The sequence below is a fragment of the Myotis lucifugus genome, unplaced genomic scaffold (genome assembly GCF_000147115.1).
Source record: "Myotis lucifugus unplaced genomic scaffold, Myoluc2.0 scaffold_151, whole genome shotgun sequence".
NCBI classification, from domain to species: Eukaryota; Metazoa; Chordata; class Mammalia; order Chiroptera; family Vespertilionidae; genus Myotis; species Myotis lucifugus.
The window spans coordinates 1,870,229-1,896,094 of record NW_005871199.1 but is presented as its reverse complement, the minus strand read 5'-3'; the positions used below and the strand labels follow the sequence as shown (position 1 = coordinate 1,896,094).

The following is a 25,866-nucleotide window of genomic DNA, read 5'->3' as shown; positions in this document are numbered from 1 at the left end:
CTCTCCACCACCTTTCTCTCTCCATCTATATTGACTTTCTTTTGAAAAATCTCCAAGCTGGCACACAAAGAATCCAAGCAATGAAACACTTTCCAAAAGTGTGTAGGCAAAGGCAGCAGGCATAGTGGGCGAGAAGGGAGTAAGGCCGATGAAGTATCTCGCCAGAATCTTTGGTTCCCTACTCTAGGCACTGACAGTTCTTACTCCCTTTGACAGCACACAATGAGCAGCTATAAGGCACAAAGCTCTCCATAAGGTCCTACCTTAAGGAAACAGGGCAATCTACTCATCCCAAATCAAATGGCAACAAAACAACACAACATCTTCAACATTCGTCTCTCTCCCCCTTCCTTTATTGCATAGAAGAGGATACCATGTAAGCGCTACAGAAAGGCACATTTAGAAAACTCAACAAAATTTTATAAAATTAAAGAATTGCTATTAAAGCTTGATATTACATAAATAAATGTTTGGAAGCAAGTTGTTCTAACAACAGACTATCATCCTGATTGCAATTTTGTAAAATCCAGCCAGAGCAAAGTTTGTATCTCAACATCAGGTTGTTTCATAACCCCAAGGAGCCTCTTTCTGGCCACTTTCCAGCATTGTGAAAGCGCAGCCTGGAGGATTTTGGATTTACATACACTTTTTCACATAAACGACTTTTCTTTCCAGTTTTAAAAAATTATATTTCCGTTTCTTAAACTGGCAGCTGAGCTATGGACACACAATGGATGCAAATTTAGTCAGGCAATCACAAATTATTTTCAGTGAAATTAACTGAATAGTGGGGATCGCTTGCTCCTTTGGAAGTGGAATATATTCCTTTCTCTTCCCCAAAGCTTGCTCCTAACCTCCCTCCCAATTAGTTTTCTTCTGTAACAGACATACATCATAAATCTAAGGCAAATTTTCAGGTCACTTGATGGTGCAACTATTAAAGGATCTGGGTGGGTCCATATTAGGAATGTTATCTTAGAAAAAATTTTTAACAGAAAGTAAAATCTTTTGATAAAAAGTCAGTTATTGCAACAACCAACCAACCTACAACATGCAGCATTCTTTTACCTCTACGCTTAAAGCAATGACGTAAGCTGGGAAATTTGGTCCTTATTTTTTTGGCCTCTCAAAAGAAGTGTTCCCTAAATTTGGCTTTGATTTTTCCAGTTGCATAGAGAGCCTTCCTGAGCCCAAGCATTATACCCTGCTATAGTTTTCTTCTTAAGGAAATTCTTAATTTTTAAACAAGGTTTGTCCTCTGTATTTTCTTTTAAAAAGAGAAAAAAAATGGACGTAGTACAAACTGTGGCCCTTGTACGTTAAGATGAAACAGTTTCTATGGAAACTCCATGATGAGGCTCTGTGGTCCCTCCCGCCCCAGTCACTTCCATCTCTCTCTCTTCCATCTCCCCCTCTGTGACCACTACAGCATCTACCTCAGCCACCTCTTCAACCATGGTGAAATCAACTCCATTGGGCTGTTGTCGGGCCATGGCCTCCAGCTTGAGGCGGTACTGTTCTGCCTCCTGCTCTTTCTTGAGGAGCTGGTGTCGGTATTCCTGGGCTCTTCGATTGGCCTCCTGGAGCTGCTGCTGTAGTAGTTCTCTTTCAGTGCCTTCCTGTGAAAGTAAACCACATCAGCACCAGCTCAGAATTCCTGATCACCGTGTCCAGAGTGCACACAAAAGGTAAAAGTTTTGGCTTTTGATTCTTTCCCTTCTCTTCTCTCCACACTGCTAAAAACATTACCTTGTTCTCCTCCACACTGTCTGTCATCTCTTCTACCTTTGGTTTCTTAGTCAATGGCAACTTCTCCACTTCTTCTTCCTCTTCTTCTTCAATTATAGTCTCCTCTGCAACCTGACCAGCAGGTACAGTTAGAACTACAAGCCAAAGGACACCAATTGAAGGTGATGAATACATTGTAAAACAAAGAGGTTTTGCTTGTTTCAAATTAGAAAATAAACTGAAATATATTCTCTGATATCTTATTTTTCATACACCTTTGGCTTTTAGAATCAGCAGGTAAATCATGGCCCTGCAGAGAGAAACAGAAAGGATTAGAGAGGCACTAAGAAGGTCTCTGAAAGGAAATGTAAAGATGGACAGGTTTGAAAGCCATGCAGTTAAGACCCAGGTCTGAGACTCTTATATAAAGATGTCAGGAACTATGACCAATTAGCTTATGATTCTGTAGGAATAACTTGTCTAAAGAAGGCCTGATGTCTTCACAGAATTTTTTTTTAAAATATATTTTATTGATTTTTTACAGAGAGGAAGGGAGAGGGATAGAGAGTTAGAAACATCGATGGGAGAGAAACATCGATCTGCTGCCTCCTACACACTCCCTACTGGGGATGTGCCTGCAACCAAGGTACATGCCCTTGACCAGAATGGAACCTGGGACCCTTGATTCCGCAGGCTGATGCTCTATCCACTGAGCCAAACCGGTTAGGGCAGAATTTTTTTTTTTTGGTTAATCCTCATCTGAGGATATTTTTTCCATTGATTTTTTTTAATATATATTTTTATTGATTTCAGAGAGGAAGGGAGAGGGAGAGAGAGATGGAAACATCAATGATGAGAGAGTATCATTGATCAGCTGCCTCCTGCCCCCGCCCCTATTGGGGATCGAGCCCACAACCAGGCATGTGCCCTTGACCGGAATTGAACCGGGGACCCTTCAGTCCACAGGCTGACGCTCTATCCACTGAGCCAAACCAGCTAGGGCTTTTCCATTGATTTTTAGTGAGAATGGAAGGGAGGGGGAGAGATAGAAAGAGAGAAACATTAATATGAGAGAGACGCATCGATTGGTTGCCTCCTGCACATGTCCCGACTGGGGCTGGAGATTGAGACTGCAAATGAGGTACATGCCCTTGACCAGAATCAAACCTGGGACCCTTCAGTCTGCGGGCAGATGCTCCAATCCCTGAGCAACACTGACCAGGGCATCCCCATGACTATTTTCTAACTACCAATTTGTGTTTCTTAGTCCCTTCACCTCTTTCACCCAGTCCCCCAATCCTGCTCCCCTCTGGCAACCACCAGTTCAGCTCCCCTCTGGGTGGGGAGCACATTTGCCCTTTCTACTGAAGACTGAAGATTGCAATTCCCTGGCTAGAGCTGAAACACTGAAAAGCAGACTGGCACAGGAGCAGAGAGGCAGACTGGCGCAGAGTGGAGCAGATCAGAGATGCCTAGCTGAAGAGGGGGCTGGTCCTGGGGGCTGCCTCACAACTGAGCTGTTCCAGAGCCGTGCTGTTTCACAGTTGTGCTGTTTTCACAGCCGTGCAGTATCACCACTGAGTTGTTTGCACTGAATAAAGTTTCCTTCTTCACTGCATCCCAAGTTGGGGATTCCTCATGGCGATGAATTGGCTCCAACAACCATCATTTGACAGCATAATATTATAATGGTATCTCAGTGCAGTATTTATTTGCATTTCTTATACAAATGAAGTAGGCTGAACATATTTCCATATTTTTAAGAACCATCAGTATTTTCTTTCTGTGATCTACTGGTTCATATCATTTGCTCTTTCTACCAGATTACGGTTTTTACTTACAAATTTTATTATATATTAGAGAAATTCGCTTTGCCAGCCTGGTTTCTGTTTCTTTTTTGGAGCTTCTTTGCCCCATCTGGCATCTGGCATTCTCCCATTCCTACTACTTGCCTTAATACCTCATTTTTAGAGGAGAATTGAGTGTCTAAAATACCTTTCTTTTTTTAATCCTCACCTGGGGATATTTTTTCCATTGATTTCTAGAGAGTGGAAGAGAGAGGGAAAGACAGAGAGAAATATCAATGTGAGAAAAACACATTGATTGGTTGCCTCTTGCATGAGCCCTGACCAGGGTCCAGGCAAGGGAGGAGCCTGCAACCAAGGTATGTGCCCTTGACTGGAATCAAACCACAGACTGACACTCTATCCACTGAGCCAAACTGACTGGGGCTAAAATATCTTTTCATAAACAACTGTCTAATGGGATAACTCACCTTGCTGTCCATCTTGCACAGTTACAATAAATGGCTGGCCAATGCCTCCAGTAGGAATTGCAGTTTGGATATTACCCAGAGGCACTCCGTCGGTCACTATGGTGATCACCCTCTGTCCTCCACTCCCCACCACTTGCTGGATTGATGAGTCAACAGAATTTCCTTCTATGATTTCCTCTGAATTAGCTAAAGACAACAAAAGTAAATTTAAGATTTTAGCTCTTTAGAAAACCTAAGTATAGCAATTTCAGCCTCCTTGAAATTGGTAATATTGAGTATAGGAAAACTAGAAAAAACACACATTAGATTTAGCAGTACAGAAAAGCAAACTCTGACAATGCTAAGTCAGAGGAGAAAAGAAATATAGAATGCATTAAACATATTCTCTAAAATGTCTTCATTGAGATGTTAATAGCGTTCACTAAAGATGGGTTCTATGTACTAATATATTCTCAAAATTCTGGTTTAAATATGCTTAGACTTTTTTGTTTGTTTTGTGGGAAGTATCAGAGACCCCAACAAGCTAATGAGCACTAGGATTCTCCAATATGGGATAAGATATGCTAAGTTTCCCCAACATGTTTGATCTTAAAACTTTTTTTCCCCAGGAAGCATCTTGAAAGTCTAACTCTATAAAGCTTAGAAAAGTAACTATAAATTAGAGTAAATCTATTTCTAGACAGAAATAGAGACATTTAATAGTGAATTAACAATATGTTAAGTAGTCAGAGCGCACTGACTACTTACTATGTACCAGAACCTTTCTAGGAAGTTTACATGTATTACGTTGAGTCAAGATTTTCAGTTGCTTAGTCAATGTCCTCAATAACTATTAGGGGAAACAGCTCCTGCCACAATGGAATTCTTCTATCTAAAGAATCACAAGCAGAACTTTACAATAAGTGGGGTATGAACTATCCATAGGAGACATATTCATGTAATTCAATGGAAATAGAGCATTCATACCCCTTAGAAACAAGAACAGTTAAATGATAATAGATGAAAGACCTTGATAGATAATCTAACCATCATGCTAGAAACAAGGAAACTGAGACCTGAAAAGGGGATTTATTCAAGATCAAAGAAAACAAGCACAAATTTAATATATTGTTCTCCTTCTGCCATGGTGCTCACCCATACACATCTGAGGAGAGATCTTTTTGATTGCTGCCAGTTGGAAAAACAGGATTGGAAGAATGTTCTCACTACCCAAATGTCAATGGCAGAAAGAAATCAGAACAAACTGCTTTCATTTTGGATGGAGCACTCTGTGTAGAGGGTTCCAGAAAGACTCCCAAATGACTATTTAGCCATACCTATAACTGTCTGCCTCTACCTACATGAAGCTCTCAGCCTTTTCCCAATAGACCACTATCTCTAACTAACTGACTTGAAACCTTTTTGTTTTAAATATCAGAAGGGCACTATGTAGCATGTATTTGCCCAATTCCGTTGGAAATGCCAAAATAGCATCTCCAGGGGAAGAAAACCCAAGCCAACCTGCAATACAGAGATGTGACAGTGAGAGAGGTAGCATCCCATGCATATTGATGCTTTAATATAATACAAGATACCTAGGCTGCTATTTTGAATCATTCTATGATAGCATCAGTCACAATATAACATAGAGTATTTCCAGAAAGTCTGCTTATATAAGACTAAGATATTTCAATCTGAAGCAACTGGAGTCAGAGAAAACAAACTTCAAACTGCAAAAAAATAAATAAATAAAATCATCAAAGGAATAACTTAGTCATTCTCTGATAATATCCAGCTGTCTGATTATAGCACGTAGTGATTTTTCTTTCTGATGCTCCATGACTACATCCTTTCTCCTAGTTGTCTCTAACCATAAGTCTTTAATATTTCACGCAAAAGAAATCTGCTGGAGATTTAAGAACAAAAGAAAAAATGGTGATTCAACCAGCAGCTATCCCTTACCTACCTGTGACTCTGTGTGAGTTGGAGAGGGGAGCTGATGCCTCAGCAAGAGCTGCAAGGGTGGCCAGCACTGAGGTGGTAGAATTTGAGAAGTGTACTGTTGAGGAGGCATGGGGGTCACCTATTTCAGTAAAAAAGGCAAATGAGGTCCAGCAAAGAGAATAAAATTGAGATGAACTAAAATGATTGAGATGCCTTATTAAATCAAAACCTCAGCTTTTCGCTTGGTCTGTGTGGCTCAGTGGTTCAGTGTTGATCCGTGAACCAGGAGATCATGGTTTGATTCTGGGTCAGGGCACATGCCCGGGTTGTGGGCTTGATTCCCAGTAGGGGCTGTGCAGGAGGCAGCCAATTGATGATGTTTTTCTCTCACTGATGTTTCTATCTCTCTATCCCTCTCCCTTCCTCTCTCTCTAAAAATCAATAAAAACATAATTTAAAAAAAAAGCATTAAAGCCCTATCCAGTTTGGCTCAGTGGATAGAGCATTGAAATACAGACTGAAGGACTCCAGGTTCAATTCCAGTCAAAGGCACATACCTCAGTTGCAGGCTGAATCCCTGGCCCTAGTCGGGACTTGTGTGGGAGGCAGCCAATCAATGTGTCTCTCTCACATGTATATTTCTCTGTGCCTCTCCCCCTCCCTTCCACTCTCTCTAAAAATCATTGGAAAAATATCCTTGGGTGAGGATTAACAAAAACAAACAAACAAAATAGAAGCATTAAAAAAAAACACCCAGTTATTTGTAAAATATTTAAAAATACTTGCAACTCCTATATAACGCTCTTTATAATAAATCTTCCCACAGAGTAAAGAATCTTCTTCCGATATGATTACTCTGGGTAATCTAACATATTTATAAATTTTAGAAGAATTTCCTTTAAAAGGTAGATTACTTATATACTTCTCATAGCTGCAAACTATCTTAAAGCTTTTGGATGAAGACTGTGGGAGTGGAGCTAAAGGTAGAGATAGTGATGATATCTCCAAAATACTCAGGGAACCAAATGGTCTGAGCAGAACACAGTGCTTGACCTCCAGAAAGGAGCCTGTCTATTTAATTACTTCTTGCAGAGCAAGATCCAGCCTTTTCCCTATTTTTTCTGCTTAGTTCATGCTTTTCTCATCACTCAGCCTATCATAACAAATGCTGGCATAAGAACTAACAAATGGTCTGGCTGGTGAGGCTTGGTGATTGAATGTCAACTGATGAACCCAGTGGGGGGCGTGCAGGAGACAGCTGATGATGATTCTCTCATCATTGATGTTTCTCTCTCTCTCCCCCTCTCTGATATATATACACAAGTGATCAAAACAAAAAACTAACAAATGAGCCCTAGCAGGTTTGGCTCAGTGGATAGAGCATTGGCCTGCGGACTAAAGGGTCCGGGGTTCGATTCTGATCAAGGGCATGCCTGGGTTGCACTCCAACCCCAGTAGGGGGCGTGCAGGAGGCAGCCAATCAGTGGTTCTCTCTCATCATTGATGTTTCTCTCTCTCCCTCCCCCTTCCTCTCTGAAATCAATTAAAAATATATATACATATACATATGTATATATATAAAAAAATAACTAACAAATGAAAAAAATAAGGTACAAGTGATTTTTAAATATATGTACATTCATGGAAGTTGGACTATATGTGATAGTAAGTCACTAGCAATCAAAAAACAAGGCCACAAAACACCCACACGTGTGGATGCAAATACACACACACACACACACACACACACACACACACACGCCACCCAACTACAGAATAGCTGTATAGAACTGTTTCATGAGAAAAGCATTATATATGATTATTCCAACCTAAGAGTACACTCTCTCCTTAAGAAAAAAAATCCTCACCCAAGGATATGTGTTTTTTATTGATCTTTAGGGAGAGAGAGAGAGAAACATGGATGTGAGAGAGAAACATCAATAGGTTGCCTCCTGTACCGGTGATAGAACCACAACCTAGGTATGTACCCTGACCAGGAATCAAACCTGTAACCTTTTGGTGTGTGGGAAGACGCTCCAACTAACTGAGCCACCAGGCCAGGGTGGTAGTCTACCTTTAATTCAATAAAAATGAATACTTGTGAAAAATCAGGTTTAGTGTTCTGACACACAGTTGAAATTGAAAAGAAATAATGCAAATGACCTCTTTAGACTTATCTCAGGCAGTTCTAGGAAAATAAAGTAGTTTATTGTTTAATAATGTTAATTGTTTCCTTTTCCTCAATATAAGACACAACATCAAATAAAGTAAAATGTGCACGGATACTGTTGTTTTTGGAAGAGAAATGGCATTATCAGTGCCAATTCTTGTTACCTATTCAAAATGTGACATAAATAAACTCTTCAGACCAGGATTTAGGGGAGTGTGCTATGGTAGGCTAGACAATCTCAGTAAGTTAGTGAAAACTAGATCCAGAAAAACTAAGTAATTTGCCCAAGGTCATGCAGCTAGTAAGTATCAGAGCCCTGATTAAAATCTAATTCATTAGATTCTGAGCTAGTACTCTTTATGAACCAATTTAAAGCTATTTATATTTGACTTTGGAGTACATCTTATGATTCTACAGAAACAGGAAATTCCTCTTCATAACTCTGTTTTGCCATGATTTATGTTTAAATTAGTCTGCCCTCCTAAATCACTGCACTCATGATGACTCATAACTTTAGTCACAAATGGAAAATTGAAAGCAAACTTTGTAATCTGGATTTTTAAAAAATATATTTTTATGGAGTTCAGAGAGGAAGGAAGAGGGAGAGAGAGATAGAAACATCAATGATGAGAGAGAATCATTGATCGGCTGCCTCTTGCACACCCCCACTGGGGATCTAGCCTGCAACCTGGGCATGTGCCCTGACCAGGAATTGAACAGTGATCTCCAGTTGGGCTGTCATCTGGATTTTGGTATCAAAAACATCTATCAGGATGATATTCCTAGGACTCTATCAGTTAATTCTTAAAAATATTACTGGATGAAAAAGAACCTATTACTTGTTGATGGGAAATAAGAAGTCCACCTACTGTTCAGGTAAAGAAAATCCTTAAGCCCAGTTGAATAACACAACTTGAATATGTCTAATAACTTTTATCTGTACTGATTAAGCATCAAGTAGGCCAGTCCCCTAAAGGGGAGAGCTAGCTAGAACTGCTTCATGGTTAAGATGACATCAGAGAGATCAGCTTTATTATGCGATAGTTTAGCAATTTCGATTTGCAATTGTCACCGTATGGAAGAGAGAAAGAAGAGCAGTTTGTCAAAAGCAACACGATAAACCTGATATAAGCCTATGGGAGTCAAGTCTAAGAATCTCTATCCCGAGTGTCTTCAATTTTGCTTATCATTCCAAATCAGGGCCTGGAGAATTTCCGTAGTTAGACTAAAGATCAACTCTAGCTCTTTTCACATGTTTGTGAACATGTAACATTATTAGCTTCTAAAGACTTTTGGATTGTAAAAGCACTTGTTCTAATCAGTGTGGCCTTAACCACTACAAATCCAAAAGGCTATGAATGTTCTGATTACATGTATATGTATATTTAAGCTAAATACTTTTAATCATGTAGTAGCTGAAAGCAAGATGATATTAAATAAGTTGATGAGCTATAAAATGAAGGTCACTACTGCCCCCTTGTGGGCAGGACACAGTCAATCTTTACTGAGAAGTTAATTTCCACTAGCTCCTGGTATTACTGAAGCCCTGCTATAAAATGGATACTGGCAGGCCAGCGTGGCTCAATGGTTAAGCCACGACCTATGAACTAGGAGGTCATGGTTTGATTCTCCATCAAGCCATGTGCCCTGGTTTCGGGCTCGATCCCCAGTGTGGGGCATGCAGGAGGCAGTCAATCAATGATTCTCTCTCATATTGATGTTTCTCTCTCCCTCTCCCTTCCTCTCTTAAATCAATAATAAAAAAATAAAATAAAAAATAAAATAGCTCTAGTCGGTTTGGCTCAGTGGATAGTGTCGACCTGTGGACTGAAGGGTCCCAGGTTCAATTCCAGTCAAGGGCACATGCCCAGGTTGCAGGCTCGATCCCCAGTGGGGAGTGTGCAGGAGGCAGCCAATCAATAACTCTCTCTCATCACTGATGTTTCCCTCTCTCTCTCCCTCTTCCTTCTTCTCTGAAATTAATAAAAATATATTTTAAAAAATAAAGTAAAATAAAAAATAAAATGGATCCTGAAATACAAAATATCAAAGTCTCACAACCTCATAAAGTGGATATTATTATATCTCAATGTTATATGTAAAGAAGGCTTAGGTAAGTAGTTTTCTTACAGTGAAGCATCTAGTTAATTAATAAATCAATATCTGAATGCAGATCTGACTGCACAATTCTATATTTATTGTATATATGCTCTACTTTACCATCCTGCCTCTCAGTAATAACACTTTATTCAACATCTTCCTTTGATATTAAACTTAAGTAGGAATACAGTTGCTTATTTTTAAATGAAAGTCAGAAACGAAAAAAAGACAAGAGTCAGCTGGAAAACTTATTTAAATGAGGACACAAGTGCCTCTGTTGTCAAATATTTGTGAAGAGATACTGAAAACAAGGCCAGTTTTCTTCCTTTTTAAATAGATGTTTCTGTTAAAAATATACAGGTTTCAAAAGGTCAACACCAAATGTTTTGTTATTTTGTTGTTATATATGTTCTCAAGAACAAATCAAGACTCTTATACTTTATTCAAATAATCACATGTACCTCTTTTATATCAGCATTCCAAAAACCACTTATGTTTCTTCGGCTTTTTTGTTCATGTTTTGGATTATGAATATTTTAACTATCTTCCTTAGTAGTACTATATTGAAGCACCCCTATTATTTTCATTTTTGGGGTCAGGTATAACCCTTCAACAGATTAATGTGTAGAATATTTTACTTTTAACACAATAAGCACTCAGGTATAACCCCTATGTATGACCTTCCCTCCCCCCAGAAAGAATAAATACATTAGCTTTAAAATTGATTATAAATCCTTTATTTTGGGGAGATTTTAATAAAGGCGTGGGTATCAGAGAGGCTATTCATCTCATAGGAAAACCTGGGGTTCTGTTAATTTTAAGTCTAAAATAGATGCCATGTTATCAGAATATTACCTGAGGTTGTTTTGGTGTTGGCTGAAGAAACAAGGCTAGCGAGGTTGACAACTTCTCCTGCCGTGAAGATAAATGGGGTAGCCACAGTCACAGGGTTGGCTCTTTCGGGATTAGCATTCACCTGATTCTGCATTGCTTCCTATAAAACAAGGTGGGTATTTTAAAGTCAGAACACTTATTAACCTTAGTTACACAGTTGCTGAAGGGCCAATGCTCACCCCCAATGCTCTGTCAAGCAGAACTAGGTCTAGCACACAATGTCCCAGGGAGCTCAGAGTTCTCATTAAGACCACTGTTTATTTTTTGTTTTCTGACAAGGAAAACAGAAATGTTAGGCTGCTTTCTCAAGCTTATATCTACTTTAGAAAACAAGGTGTATTATGTGCAAAACCTTCTACACAATTCATTTAACCTCTCTGGATCTTGTATTTTTATTTGAAAATAAGGGGGGTGGTCTAAAAAGTAATTTCCAGCACTAATATTCTATGATCAATTATCTACAAGTCAATGTGCTAGCAGGAGATCCCTACAGAGAATCTATGGAGAAGAATATTCTCCAGAGTTTTGTCCAACAACTTGTTGCATTCTGCCCTGGAGAATTCCTCAGAGGATATATAACAAGCAAGTAAATGAGTGCCAGATTTTAAAGTCTAGTTTCATATGCTGCACTTCTGTTTCCAGGAATGTCTGCACAATTTCAGTGAAAAGAAACTTATCTTTATTTTATTCTTTTTTTACTTTCAGAAGCAGTTTTGTGTTGTTTTTTTTTTACAAACAAACATGTTCACTACTTAAAAAGTCCCAATTATGAAAGGTCTCTAAACAAGGAATTGAAAGTTGAAGAGCATAACCAGTTTACAGGGAACCATCTGTAAGAAACGACAAACAAGCCACTGAAAATGCAGCAGAAATGTCTATCTGTTTTCATATATAATTATTCCCTTGACTAAGAGCTTCAGCTTAAAACAGATGATGAATTCTCTGGTCACTGTTAAATTCCTTCTTGAACATGCCCCTTCTTCCATCCTCCACTATCATTCCTGAACTCAAGCCCTCTTGGCTCTTGCCTGGCCAAACGAAAGTCACTATATGGTTCTTTAGCATTAAATCTTCTCGCCAATCTCGCCACACTCCAAATAATTATCTTTTTTTTAAGATGGCTGGTGTAGTTCAGTTGCTTGGAGCATGATCTTGTGCACCAGAGGTAATGGGTTCGATTCCTGGTCAGGGCACATATATAGGTTGTGGTTTGATCCCCAGTCAGAGTGCATATGGGAGGCAATTGATCGATATTTCCCTTTCTCTCTCTCTCTCTCCCCCACCCCTCACTTAAAAAAAAAAAAAAAAGTCTAATATCAATTCTATATTCTAAAAATTCTATTGGATCCCCATTACCAAAATAGTCCAAACTCCTTTGTATGCCATATAACACCCCTTACATTGAGAACCCAGCTCCCAAACTCTCAAGCTTTAGCTCCCAAACTCCACTTCCCTTGACCTTGGGAACTACTTACTCTTTCCTGAATATTCCATGTCATTTCACACCTTTATGTCTTTAATTTGCTCTTTTTCTAGCCTAGAATATCATTTTCTCACTTCTCTGCCCACTTGTCCCTCAAAACTCAGTTCAGATGTAGAATCTTGCTTTAATTCTTGCTTTAAGCATCATTAACACTCCCTATTCTGTGCTCCTGTAATAGCTGGTAGAGCCCTAGCCGGTTTGGCTCAGTGGATAGAGCGTCGGCCGGCCTGCAGACTGAAGGGTCCCAGGTTCGATTCCGGTCAAGGGCACAAGCCTGGGTTGTGGGCTCGGTCCAACGTGCAGGAGGCAGCCAATCAATGGTTCCCTCTCATCATTGATGTTTCTCTCTCTCTCTTCCTCTCCCTTCCTCTCTGAAATCAATAAAAATATATTTTAAAAAGTAGTTGGTAGATATCTGTTTATCACCAGAGTATTGTAATGCTTTATTTCTTGTCTAACCGTCATCATGCTAAACACTCGAAGGGCAGAGCCGTGTCCTCTTAATCTTTATATTCCTAATCCTGTTATTTCCTGATATACAAGTGCTGGTTTAAGAAATTAATGGTTAGAACCATCACAGGTAACTTTTTTTAACCCTCATCCAAGGACATGCTTAGAGAGAGGAAAGGAGAGAGGGAGAGGGAGAGAGAGAAAATCATCAATGTATGGGAGGAACATCGATCAGTTGCCTTCCATACATGACCTGACTGGGGATTGAACCCGCAACCCAGGCATGTGTCCTTGACTGGGAATCAAACTGGCAACTTTTTGGTGCATGGGCAACGCTCAACCAACTGAGCCACTCTGGCCGGGCAGCTAACTTTTCATTCTGAGATGGCTTCCTTTAATTCTGAGATGACTTGATGGGCTTCAGAGCTATGTACTCTCACATCCGTTGATGTACATTTAGAAAACATAAAGAGGCTTTTAATATAGTCCCAAGTCAAGTTTAATGAGAAAGAAAAATTTTCATGGAGAAAAACAATCATTCTAAAGCCAAGTAAATCTAGTTTTTGTATTGGCCGCGAACACTGTTATTCAATCTCCATAAATAATTCAATGCTTTATAGAATATATATATTTAAATATACTAATGACACTGAATCACAAGACTAAAACATGTTAGAAGTACTTCTTTGATACAATAGGGAAAATTCTGTTTTGATTCAGCTCCCATAATAAATCCTTAACTTCATTCAAGTATACTCTGGGGATTAAAAACAAAATACAGACCTGGAGGATGACCAGAATCTCAGCATTGTTCTTCTCCAGGGCTATGTCAAAGGCAGATTTATCAAACTTGCTGAAAGCATGGACATCAGCTCCATATTTGATAAGCAGCTCTACAACATCTCGATGGTGGTATTCTGTGGCCCAATGCAAAGCTGTCATCTTCAGCATATCCTTGGCATTCACATCTGCACCATTCTGTCATAGAAAAGTAATGTTTCACTGGTTACAACAGCACAGGTGCAAGATCCCATCACCAATACAGAGACTTTCCATAGGTTACACATATTCAAATTTAGGTCACCTTTAAGAAATATCAAAAGGAAAAACATTTCTCAAATTATCCTGATGCTGACAGACATACTGCCTTCCACGAGTGGGTCTTCTAAGGACATCACTGGGAAATTATAATAGAAAGGAAAGGAAAAGGAAAAGAACAGATTTTTGTTGCATTTATTAACAGAGCCGAGTGTCTGAAAAAAACAGGCATAAGTGCAGAGAACACCTGCAGAAAGGGAATGAAGAAAAACCAACAAAGTCTGTTTAGCTTTCAAAAGATTAGAATACAAAATTCTCATAGTCATGATTACTCTTGAAAGAGAGACAATTCAATGCTATAAACTGTCCTCAACTTGATCTTTCCCAACCTAGTTCCCTGCCACTAGTTTAAGAAAGGAAGGTAGGTGTCCTTTTTACCATACAGACCCGCCACTATTCTTGCTTTACCCTAACGAGCAGTTCCACGATGTGTGCATGTCCATCAGCTGCAGCCATGTGCAAGGGGGTCCTGTCCACTTTGGTTCGGGCATCCCTGCTAACGCCTGCTCGAAGGAGCACTTCTGCTGTGGAATAATGACCATACTGGGCTGCAAGGTGGAGGGGTGACGTTCCAAGCTGTGGGAAAATAATACTCATTGAATATCAACTGTGTGCAGACTCCTAAATCATTACTGGAGAGATACAAATGAACAAGAGGTGAGTTTTATGGTTCCTGCCCATGGAAAGAGAGTATCTGGTTGGGTAGACAGGACTGAATAAATGAATTAAAAAGTTAATATACTAATAGGGGAATAAACATACCATCAATTAAATAAGCGCTAAATAGAATGGATTTAAGTCAGATAGATTTATCATGTAAGATTCCCTAAAGGACATGATTTTAAAAAGGGCTTAGAAGATAAAATAAATGGACAGACAAGAGGATTCTGAGTCAGGGGTAAAGGTTCAAAACAATTTCTAGGCAAAGGGCAGAGACTAGAAAGTTGCATGTAGAACTTGGAGTGCTAATTTAATTGCTTGTAACAGAAGTTTGTTACCACAGTAAAGCAAGACAAAAAGACTGATGAGATTAAGAGGCAATAAAAATTTAGCAGCTAAGCCCGGCCAGCGAGGCTCAGCAGTTGAGCGTCGATCTATTAACTAGGTGGTCATGGTTTGATTCCTGGTCAGGGCACATTCCTGGGTTTTGAGCTCAATTCCCAGTGTTGGGCATGCACGAGGCAGCAAATCGATAATTCTCTCATTGATGTTTCTTTCTATTTTTTTATATGTTTTTATTGATTTCAGAGAGGAAGGGAAAGGGAGAGAGAGCTAGAAACATCAATGATGAGAGAGAATCACTGACCGGCTGCTGCCTGCACACCCCTTACTGGGGATCGAGCCTGCAACCTGGGCATGTGCCCTTGACTAGAATAAAACCCGGGACCCTTCAGTCCGCAGGCCTATGCTCTATCCATTAAGCCAAACCAGCTAGGGCTCATCACTGATGTTTCTCTCTCTCCCTCTCCCTTCCTCTCTGAAGTCAATAAAATATATTTTTTAAAAATTTAGCAATCAAGCCCAGCTGGGCGTGGCTCAATGGTTGAGCATCAACCTATGAACCAAGAAGTCACTGGTTTGATTCCCAGTCAGGGCACATGCCCGGGTTTTGGGCTCGATCCTCAGTGGGGGGCTTGCAGGAGGCAGCCGATCAATGATTCTCTCTCATCATGGATGTTTCTATCTCTCTCTTCCCCTTCCTTCCTCTCTGAAATCAATAAAATACATATTTTAAAAAGTTTTAGCAATAAACAAGTCTATATCATCTCAAAGGAAATCTTGTAAGAGTTACCAGCATCCACTTTAGCCAGAAACCTATTCCTGTCTTTGCTTTATGCTGGTTTATTTTTAAGCCTACTTCACTTATACTTTGCTTTTCATATATTCGCCTCTCTGCCTGATTGGATTTAATTCACATTGCTCTTTTCAGGCCTATTTATAAAAATGCTAATCTCATGGGTTTCCTTTCTTCCTTTCAGTGAAGTGCTAAGAACCTGCTGTCCTCAGTCCTGGACAGTGCGGCTCAGTTGGTTAGAGCATCTTCCTGTGTACTGCAGGGTTGTGTGCTCAGGGCACCTGAGGAAGGCAACCAATCAATGTTTCTCTCTCACATCGCTGTCTCTCTCTCTCTCTCATCAATAAAGAAACAATACTAGGGTGAGGATTAAGAAAAAAAAAAAAAAGAACCTGCTGGCCTCTCAAGTTACGAATTAACCACTCCAGAAAAGAGGACACTCACTCACTGCATTGTTAAAATTAGGCAATGTTTACAAAATCTATGGATGCTAAGGAAGCCCATGTTATAATCTGGACCTGGATCTTCTAAAATTCTGCTCTCCAAGCTGGCTGTCTAGGATCATAAAATTACATCTTCCTTTTTTTTTTTTTTAAATTGATTTCAGAGAGAAAGGGAGAGGGAGAGAGAAATGGAAACATCAATGACAAGAGAGAATCACTGATCAGCAGTCTCCTGCACCGTACCCCGCCCCCGCCCCCCCGAGGATCGAGCCTGAAACCCAGGCATGTGCTCTGAGACCTCCTGGTTCATAGGTTGACGCTCAACCACCGAACCACACCGACTGGGCTAGACTATTTCTTATTAATCAGGACATTTTAGAGAAAAGGAAATAAATAGTTTATTAGTTTAGAAATGTACTTTTATTATACTGATTTTGTTTAATTTCTAGCTAATTACAGAAGCCTATAACCCAAGTACACTACAGGGAGAATTAAACTTTTGGAAAATACTCTGAAAAGCATTATAGAAAACCACAAGTATATAATACCTTTACAATTACCATCTATACATCCATAGGAGACACTTTCAATTTGGAAAACTAAAAGAAAATGAAAACCACATATTTAGATGAGAGAAAGAAAATAAAACTTTGTGAGAATAAGGCAGAAAGTGAATTTAAAAAAAAATCAATGAAGTCTTTTTAGCCTTTAAGAAAAAGATTGGTGCCCTGGCCAGGTAGCTCAGTTGGTTAGAGCATCGTTCTGATATGCCAAGGTTTCTGGTTCTATCCCGTCAGGGGACATACAAGAATCAACCAATGGCCCTAACTGGTTTGGCTCAGTGGATAGAGCATTGACCTGCGGACTGAAGGGTCCAGGTTCGGTTCCAGTCAAGGGCATGTACCTTGGTTGCGGGCACATCCCCAGTAGGGGGTGTGCAGAAGGCAGCTGATCAATGTTTCTCTCTCATCCATGTTTCTAACTCTCTATCCCTCTCCCTTCCTCTCTGTAAAAAATCAATAAAAAATATATTTTTTAAAAAAGAATCAACCAATGAATGTGTAAATAAGTGGAAAAACAAAGATGTTTCCCCATCCCCCTCTCAAATCAATCAATAAAAAAATTTTTTAAAAAAGGAAGTAAAGGAAAAAGATTGGTAACAGCACACATTGGGAATAATCAAGAGAACTTACCCAGTCGGTGGTGAACGGGGCACCATTTGCCATCAATGTCCTCACTTCATCATCTTGGCCTTTTCTTGCTGCTTCTAGCAATCTCTTCCCCAAGTCCACCAAAGACATCTTTATGCATAGGAACAGAAGTTTGCAGGAAGCTGTAACTCAAACATAAGGAGAGCTGTCTGTAAAATGGTTTCAGAAGACTTCTTGTACTTTAATATACTTTTCAAGGTGACTCTCTGGTAGGGCATTTCCTCATCATCTAACACAAACAATTAGATATTTGGAAAAATTTCAGGTCCCAAACAACATTTCCCTCACTAATAATCTCCAGAACAATAATAATAATAATGATGATGATAATAAATGCAACAATCACATTACGACCTTTCTAGTTTAAGGGATCAATAAAACAGCATTTCATCCTTTTGAAATGACCATGGGTAGAAATATGTCACAGGAAAGAATGACAAGTAGACAAGCCAAGGTATATGGCAAACACTTTTTAAAAAATGAACAGAGTGAACCTCCCACTTCAAAGCAAACAAACGACAGTATTTATTGCCAATTATCAATTATAATTTCAGCTTTCAAGCAAAAATTAGAATTTGGGGAAATACACCTCCACCATGAGTTGAAGTTTACTACAAACTTTTTGATGAAATTCATGGTGACACTAATGAGTGTGAATTTTTCCAATATTGGGTAATAAAATGCATCAACACTTGGATAATCTGCATAATCTGGTGAACCAATATTTTTCAAATGACCAATGCATGTTATAAAATCATACAGGGGTAGGAAGAGAGGGAAAAAGATGGCTGAGGAGTAAGTGGAAATTACATTCACTTCCTCCCAGGCCCAAATTGGAATTACAACAAAATTATAGAACAATCAACCTGAATAACCAATTGAAGACTGCTGAACAGAAGTCTTACAACCAAGGATTTATAGAAGCCACACCAAGACTGGACCATGTGACAGAAGGGCCACAGGACGAGAGAAGCCCAGTTCTCCGAGCTGATTGTTTAAAAGAGCTACTCAGAAGTGTGGCACCTACATTGGACTTTGCACAATTAAATATAAACCTTGCCCTGGCTGGTGTTGCCAAATGGTTTGAGCAACGGCCTGCACACTGGAGGGTTGCCAGTTCCAATTCCAGTCACGGGCATGTACCTGGGTTACAGGGCTGATCCCCTCACCTGGCTGGGGCGCATATGAGGCAACCAATTGATGTAACATTTCTCTCTCCTTTCTCTCTCCCTCCCTACCCCATCCTTTCCACTCTCTCTCTAAAAAAAAAAAAAATCCTCACTGCTCTGATGAGAATTTTTTTCTTATTCCCCCACCCCTAAATATATTTTTATTGATTTCAGAGAGGAAGGGAGAGACAGAAACATCAATGAGGAGAATCATGGATCGGCTGCCTCCTGCACGCCCCCTACTGGGGATCTAGCCCCCAACCTGGGCATGTGCCCTTGACGGGAATCTAACTGAGACCCTTCAGTCTGCAAGCCAGCACTCTATCCACTGAGCCAAACCACCTAGGGCTAAATGTATTTTTAAAATAACAGCATTTTGTGGGGACTAAGTGCCATTCTCCCAGGACCCACCAGATAAAAGATGTAATCTAAGAGCCCTGTCCTGTGTGGTTCAGTTGGCTGGGCGTCGTCCAGTGTCCTGGGAGGTTGCCAGTTCAAGGGCACATGCCCGGATTGTGGGCTCCATCCCTGTGGGGGTTGTGCAGGAGGCAGCCAGCTGATTGATGTTACGCTCTCACATCAACGTTCATCAATGTTCATCGATGTTTCTCTCTCCCTCTCCCTTCCTCTTTCTCTAAAAATCACTGTTTAAAAAAAAAAAGAAAGAAAAAAGATGTAAGGGAAAACATTCTCCGTTTACTGTATATATCTCCACTTTCCCTACATATAAAGTGAAGAAACAAAATTTGATCTAACTTGACTCTCAGGACTTTGAAGATGCATAAAACACCCACATCCCCTCCCAAACACACACACTCACAAGAGCTTTCAATAACCGTGTTTCAATAATGAAGTGCTTGAGCTCTTGACAACAAAGTACTCTATTATTAGCCAGTAATTAGAGACTAATTACGTTGGTTGATAGAAGAAATCGGGTGGGGATGATCTTTGTTGGCGTAAGTACAGCTATGAGCAGAGAGACAGCTAACTGCAAGGAGAACTGGCACTGAGGAAACCACGGTCTGACCTTCTTGATTTTCCCTTTTTCTATCACACGTGTCCCCACTGAGCCGCCAGCTGTACAAACGACTGTGCAACTGGAGGCTGAGGCTCAGCTGGTCCGAGCCTCCTCCCCAGGCACCCGGGCTGCAGGCTGGTCCCCAGGGCACAGGCAAGCCGCAAGCGGCGAACGCATAAAGAAGTGGAACGACAAAACGATGTTTCTCTCCCTTCCTTCCTTTCTCTCTCTCTTTTTTTAAAAAAAAATATATTTTATTGATTTTTTACAGAGAGGACGAGAGAGGGATAGAGAGTTAGAAACATCAATGAGAGAGAAACATCGATCAGCTGCCTCCTGCACATCTCCTATGGGGGATGTGCCCGCATCCAAGGTCCATGCCCTTGACCGGAATCGAACCTGGGACCCTTCAGTCCACTGGCCGACGCTCCATCCACTGAGCCAAACCGGCCAGGGCCCTTTCTCTCTTAAAAAAAAAAAAAAAAAAAAGAACCGGAGGCGGGGCCCTTAGCCCCCTGTTCGGATTAGCGTGCTCACTGATAACCTTCAGGCTATTGCTGGGGCCGGGCTTTAGTCCCCGTTTTCTCCTAATGGTCTGTCTGTCTGTCGGGAAGAGCCCCGGAGCCCAGGTCTCCGCGGAGGCAGCAGCCCGGCCCAGGCTCCGCGCTGCCCCCTAGTGGTCACCTCGGCGGCCTGGGCTTCCCTCGGTCCAGCTCCAAGCCCCGGGTCTTGCACCCACCCCCTCCTTCACCTCCTCCCAGTCCCCTCCCCTTCCTCCCGGCAGCATCCCCTTCCTCTGCGTCCCCCGGCCCCAGGTTCCCCCGCTCCGACGAAGGGGCGCCGCTCTGTCCGCGCCCGGAAGTTCGGGGCTGTGCCGGGAAGCGGTGCAACTTTCCACGGCCCCCTCCCGCGAGCCCCCCACACCCCCGGTCCACGCATCTTCTCTTCCCCCTCACCTCCTCGTCCGGGACGCCGCCGGTGGCGCTCTCGCCGAACCCGCCAGTTTGGTGCCGTCTCCTCCTCTCGTTTAGACTCCCTGTCAGTGACGGTTACTTTTTGGCCTTTTCACCTATGCATATTTTGGGGGCCTTTAACCCCCCTCGTGGAGAAATGGAGGCAACAAAATGGCGGACCCGGAAGTAGAGACTGCGGAAAACAATTTCTGGCGGAGGGATCTGTGAAGAAAAAACGAGGATGGAACCTGCATTTCCATTCGAACAGAAGGATGATGCACCTCGGAGGCTCGTTTGCTATCCACCGAAGGCTCTCGGCGGTGGGAAAGCGTGTATGCGGGGAAATCCTCGGCGGGACTCTTTGGCGACGCGGAGGGTTTCGATGGCGTGTCGTACGTGCCGCATAGACCCGGCAGGGGACGGGCCCGCGGCTTGTTTTGGCGCCAAGAACCAGGCGAACCGCTAAAGGGAAGGCGATTCTGCGCCGGTCCTGCTCCTCTTTGCTGGCTTCTTGGGAGGCCAGCCCTAAGGATGGAGAAGCCTTCTTCCCGCGTCCCCACCGAGGGCCAGGCTGAGGGGGACGACCTGGCTTTGCGCGAGAACGAACTCCTGTGCCTGGCGGACATGGTTCCCCTACCGGCCTGAGCGGAAGGACCCGGAGCCCAGCTGTCAGCGCGAACAGGGAAACCAGTAACGGAGGCATTTCTGGGGGGCGGGGGCTGGAAAACGATGGAGCATGAGTTTGCAAATCCATCCCGGTGTCTCATTTACCAAACATTGTAGCCTGCCTCTGCCCAGCAGGCGCCACGAGGAAAGGACACGTCACGGACCCATCCATCCTCTATTAGGGTTTGGCTTTTGACTTGGACGGCTGGCCTCTCCTGGCCTGCGAGGCAGATCTGCGAGTCCCCCCCTTTCCTGGACTTACCTAGGTCGGCTTCATGTCATCGTGGGCAGTGTTGGCAGCACGTCGCCCAGGCGCTGCCCATGTCCGTATGTCCGGCTGCCCTTTTTAAGTTGTTTCATTCCCGCTGACATCATACTGTCTGGCTCCGTGCCTTTCCCTGGAGTCGGCACCCAAACACGACTTGGAAATGAGCACAAGTGGTTGCGGGGTGGTGGTTTTTTTAAGTGAGCGTTTTAAGCAAGCGGGTGACATTTGGGTGCACTTGTTGGTTGTCTGGGGCACCAGGCCGAGATGCAGAGCAGACTGCGAGCCACGGTGCCTGCCTTCCGAGGCGCCTGGAATGACCCCCTCAAACAGGTGGGCCGCCTGGGGGCAGGCAGTGATCGGTCACAGCTTCCTCCCTAAATAGTTCTACGTGGATTTCACCCTGGTTACCTACCTTTCCAACCAGAAGTTAATCATTTTCATGTGTAAACGCTACTCAAATCATTCTTCCTTAAAGTTGAAAGAAAGAAATATACAAGCTATGCCCTGACCGGTTTGGCTCACTGGATAGAGCGTCGGCCTGCGGACTGAAGGGTCCTGGGTTCGATTCCGGCCAAGGGCATGTACCTTGGTTGCGGGTACATCCCCAGTAGGGGGTGTGCAGGAGGCAGCTGATCGATGTTTCTCTCATCAAGATGTTTTTAACTCTCTATCCTTCTCCCTTCCTCTCTGTAAAAAAATCAGTAAATTTTAAATACACACACACACACACAAGCTGAATGTGAAAGCAAGGCTAACGTTTGAGATCCATACTGCTTTCCGGTGGAGAGAGAAAACTAGAATGCAGTCCTGGGGTTGAATGTGTTTATTAAAGAAATGAGTAAATGCATCACAACCAGCAGCAGAAACGTTGGAAGGAGTGGGAACAGGCTGTGGGGTCAGAATGTGGTTGTTCGCTTCATGGTCCTAAGGTAGCTGAGGCCCCTTGATCAACACACGTCGCAAATGCAGGAGGGCAAGCCTAAGCTAAGGACCCGCCCAAGGCCTTTTAGGAACAGAATCCAAACCCTACCAGTTACCACAATAGTCAGCAAGATTGCATCTTAAGATTTGAAATCGAGTGACTTTCCTCAAGAGTTTTCAACCCACGGTTAGGAACAAAATAGTAAAGTGAGGAGGCTTGACGGAGAAACACCCTTTCGAGAGAGTGTAGCTGTTTTCTGAAACGATCAGGGCTTTCCCCTATTTTCATGTTCCAAGATACATTACTCCTCTTGTTTTATACCTTTACCCCCAATTTCTCTGAGAAAAAGAATTTATTACAAGAAGGAGCAGAATCAAAAAAGCTAGCTTCTTATCACCTTAGCCTTTTAGAAATCCTACTGTCTTGTAGCAGATAATCTCAAAATTTTCTCTTCAACCCTTGAAGAAATATTTGTGTTTGCTGGCGTAGAGCAAGACATTAGGAAAATTGGAACAATCTCAAATGAGGTCAGAAAATCAGCCCTTCCATTTTACACTACGATACTACTCTCTGGTGCCCCCATTAATATGGACTGGGGCGGGGGCGGGGAGACTACTCCATTGCTTGAACCCTTTACTTTGTGACTTGAGGGCTTTTGAGAGAAACTGATACATTAAATAAATAAATAAATAAATAAATAAGACACAGCTCTGGCAAATTCATCAGCACCACCTCAACACAATAGAGGGAAGAAAGCAAGATTAATAGGGGAAGGGGTGGACAGACAGTGCAGGCATGGTGGGAGAGAAGGCTCGGGCTTAGAGCAAGTCCAGTTCGAAGGCGTGGATGCTGGCGATGGGGGCCCTCCAGAAGTTGAAGGTGCTGTACTGAAGGAGGGCATCGCCCTCAGGGTGTTTCTCCTGCTCTGTGTCGGTGGCTTGCCCGGTCATTTTGCCAGCGCTGCTGTCCTTGACCTTGTAGATGGATGTGTCTGACAGACCCAGGCTTTCCAGCTCCGACAGATCCAGTTCGGGAATGGGCATCCTCCAGAAAAGAAAGGAGCTGTACTGGCTGCTCACAGGGTCCCTCATGACTTCCTAAGGAGAAACCGCTGGTCAGTCTTCACGGCACAACAAACTCTTTGTGGTCCATTCATGGCCTTTCCCTACTTAGAATCTTCACATCCCCATCGGCCCCAAGTTCCCTGGGATAAGCTTCAGGGACCCTTCCTCTTTTACCATTTTCTACTACTTCCTAACTTCCCCCCAACTTGGAATGACTTTATTTACTGCCTACTGTTTCTTTTTTTTTAAAATATATTTTATTGATTTTTTACAGAGAGGAAGGGAGAGGGATAGAGAGTCAGGAACATCGATCAGCTGCCTCCTGCACACTCCATACTGGGGATGTGCCCGCAACCAAGGTACATGCCCCTGATACATGCCCTTGACCGGAATCGAACCTGGGACCCTTGAGTCCACAGGCCGACGCTCTATCTGCTGAGCCAAACCGGTTAGGGCGTTTCAAGTAGATCCTGAGGCTGGTTTTCAAGGCCTCTCAGAATCTGGCCCTATTCTTCCGAGTAGTAGTAGCACATCTCTGCTACAGTTAATACTCATCACTCACTCCGCTTTCCATCTTAAAATACAACCCAAGTTTCAAGACTCCACTCAAGTCCCTAGAAGAATTTTTCCCCTAAATTCCCATTATGTTTGCAAATACAGAACTTCTTCCTGCCTTTGGTTCATTAGGTCATGGCACCTCTGAAAAGGGCGTTCAGGACAGTTCAGCTTTCTGTTTTCCTCCCTCTCTCCTAAGCCCTATGATAGCCCTGGCCGGGTAGCTCCATTGGTTAGAGCATTGTCCCAATACACAAAAGTTGCAGGTTAAATCCCCAGTCAGGGCACATACAAGAATAAACCCAATAGCCCTGACTGGTGTGGCTCAGTGGATAGTGTCGGCCTGCGCACCAAAGGGTCATAGGTTCAATTCCCGATCAAGGGCGCGTACCTGGGTTGCAGGTTCTATTCCTGGCCCCGGTCTGAGTGCCAATGGGGGGCAACCATTCAATGTGTCTCTCTCACATCAATGTTTCTCTCTATCACCCTCCTTCCCACTCTCTCTCTCTCTAAAAAAAAAAAAAAAAAATCAACCAATGAATGCATAAATAAGTGGAACAACAGATTGATGTTTCTCTCCCTTCTCTCTAAAATAAAAAAAGATAAAAAAAACTTACAATAAAAATAAATCCTATTATAAACTCACCTTTCAGGACTTCCTTAAACTTATTTGGCTCCAGCTACCCATTTCTTCCAGCATCTCCCTTACCACTGTAGTGTTACCTGACTGTATCAGTTTGGGGTTACAGATCACTGTTACAAGTATAGGGATAGTCTTATCTCCTTCAAGAGACTGAGAGTATCCCCAAGGGTAAAAACCAATCTACTTAGTACTTTGTGCAAAGCCCACAAGTGCTGGGCTTTGCACACAAAAGACATTCAAGGCTGCTGATTAATTTTCTCTCACTCTTTATTTAATACAATGAATACCTCGCCACTCCCATCTATTAGTCCTCAGATAAGCTTTAACAGCCTATCTATTTCTCTCTAACCTATCTCTGCTTCCGAACAAAACCCAGGTGCTAAACGAGTTTTCCTATGCTATAACAGGTCTCTTCTCTGGTCACAATGCTAGAATATATCTGATGATGGTGAGAGCAAATGGATTAGAAACTCCAGGTAAGTAAGGTAAAGTTTAGATTGGGAGGAGAAGGTGCTTTAACAGAATTAGATACTTGTCCATGCTTTCATCAGTACTTTTATCACCCTTTCTGCTCATCCTTCCCATACCCTGATGTTATGTGACTATTATAAATTACCTCCCTGCACCCTCCACTCTGCTGCTTGCTAGCCAAGGGAAGGGGCAAGAAGCATTAGCTGAAACGTTCCCAAAGGAGCAGAAAGAACATTCCACCACTGCCTCCAAAAATAGAACCCTGTTTCAAAAGGACTTCCTCCAACACACTCCATTGGCTCTCATCAGGCCTTGAGATGCCTAAATAGTGGCCTAAAATAGGTTCCAAAATGTGTTAGGCAGACATGATAACTGGCCCTGACTGGTATGTTCAGTGGTTAGAGCACCGGCCCTCGCACCAAAGGGTCATGGGTTCGATTTCCGGTCAAGGGCATATATCTGGGTTGCAGGTTCAATCCCTGGCCCTGGTCAGGGTGAGTGTGGGAGGCAACCAATTGATGTGTCTCTCTTAAATCAATGTGTGTGTGTCTATCTCCCCCTCCCTAA

General features: G+C 42.3%; 2 protein-coding genes across 6 annotated transcripts in view; both read right to left on the bottom strand.

The window, feature by feature from the left end:
- Positions 1-331: 331 nt before the first annotated feature.
- Positions 332-21,776, bottom strand: GABPB2 (GA binding protein transcription factor beta subunit 2). 4 transcript variants are annotated; one of them, XM_014461303.2, is made up of 11 exons: positions 21,639-21,776; positions 20,714-20,932; positions 19,151-19,383; positions 17,553-17,692; positions 14,530-14,697; positions 13,807-14,001; positions 11,052-11,190; positions 5,949-6,065; positions 4,004-4,189; positions 1,750-1,883; positions 1,049-1,619 (listed from the first exon to the last, which is right to left on the bottom strand). In XM_014461303.2, exons 4-11 carry the CDS (start codon positions 17,658-17,660, stop codon positions 1,320-1,322), a joined length of 1,347 nt encoding a protein of 448 aa, XP_014316789.1. In that variant the 5' UTR covers positions 17,661-17,692; positions 19,151-19,383; positions 20,714-20,932; positions 21,639-21,776; the 3' UTR covers positions 1,049-1,319. The 4 variants fall into 4 exon arrangements, with proteins under 4 accessions (XP_023615023.1, XP_014316789.1, XP_014316791.1 ...); XM_014461305.2 differs by lacking the exon at positions 5,949-6,065; XM_014461304.2 differs by lacking the exon at positions 19,151-19,383.
- Positions 21,777-22,452: 676 nt separating this feature from the next.
- Positions 22,453-25,866, bottom strand: part of MLLT11 (MLLT11, transcription factor 7 cofactor) — a 6,236-nt gene continuing 2,822 nt past the window's right edge. For both annotated transcript variants that reach the window (XM_006095239.3, XM_023759320.1), the window contains exon 2: positions 22,453-23,663. In XM_006095239.3, the coding sequence (XP_006095301.1) occupies positions 23,385-23,657 (273 nt within the window). In that variant the 5' untranslated portion in view covers positions 23,658-23,663 and the 3' untranslated portion in view covers positions 22,453-23,384. The remainder of the gene's footprint in view (positions 23,664-25,866) is intronic.

Coding starts and splice junctions, on each gene's coding strand:
- GABPB2 (XM_014461303.2), bottom strand. CDS start 17,660: ATGTCTTTGGTGGACTTGGGGAAGAGATTGCTAGAAGCAGCAAGAAAA. Junction 4,190..5,948: donor CAACTCACACAGAGTCACAG/GTAGGTAAGGGA, acceptor TGTTGTCTTTAG/CTAATTCAGAGGAAATCATA. Junction 1,620..1,749: donor ACAGTGTGGAGGAGAACAAG/GTAATGTTTTTA, acceptor TTACTTTCACAG/GAAGGCACTGAAAGAGAACT.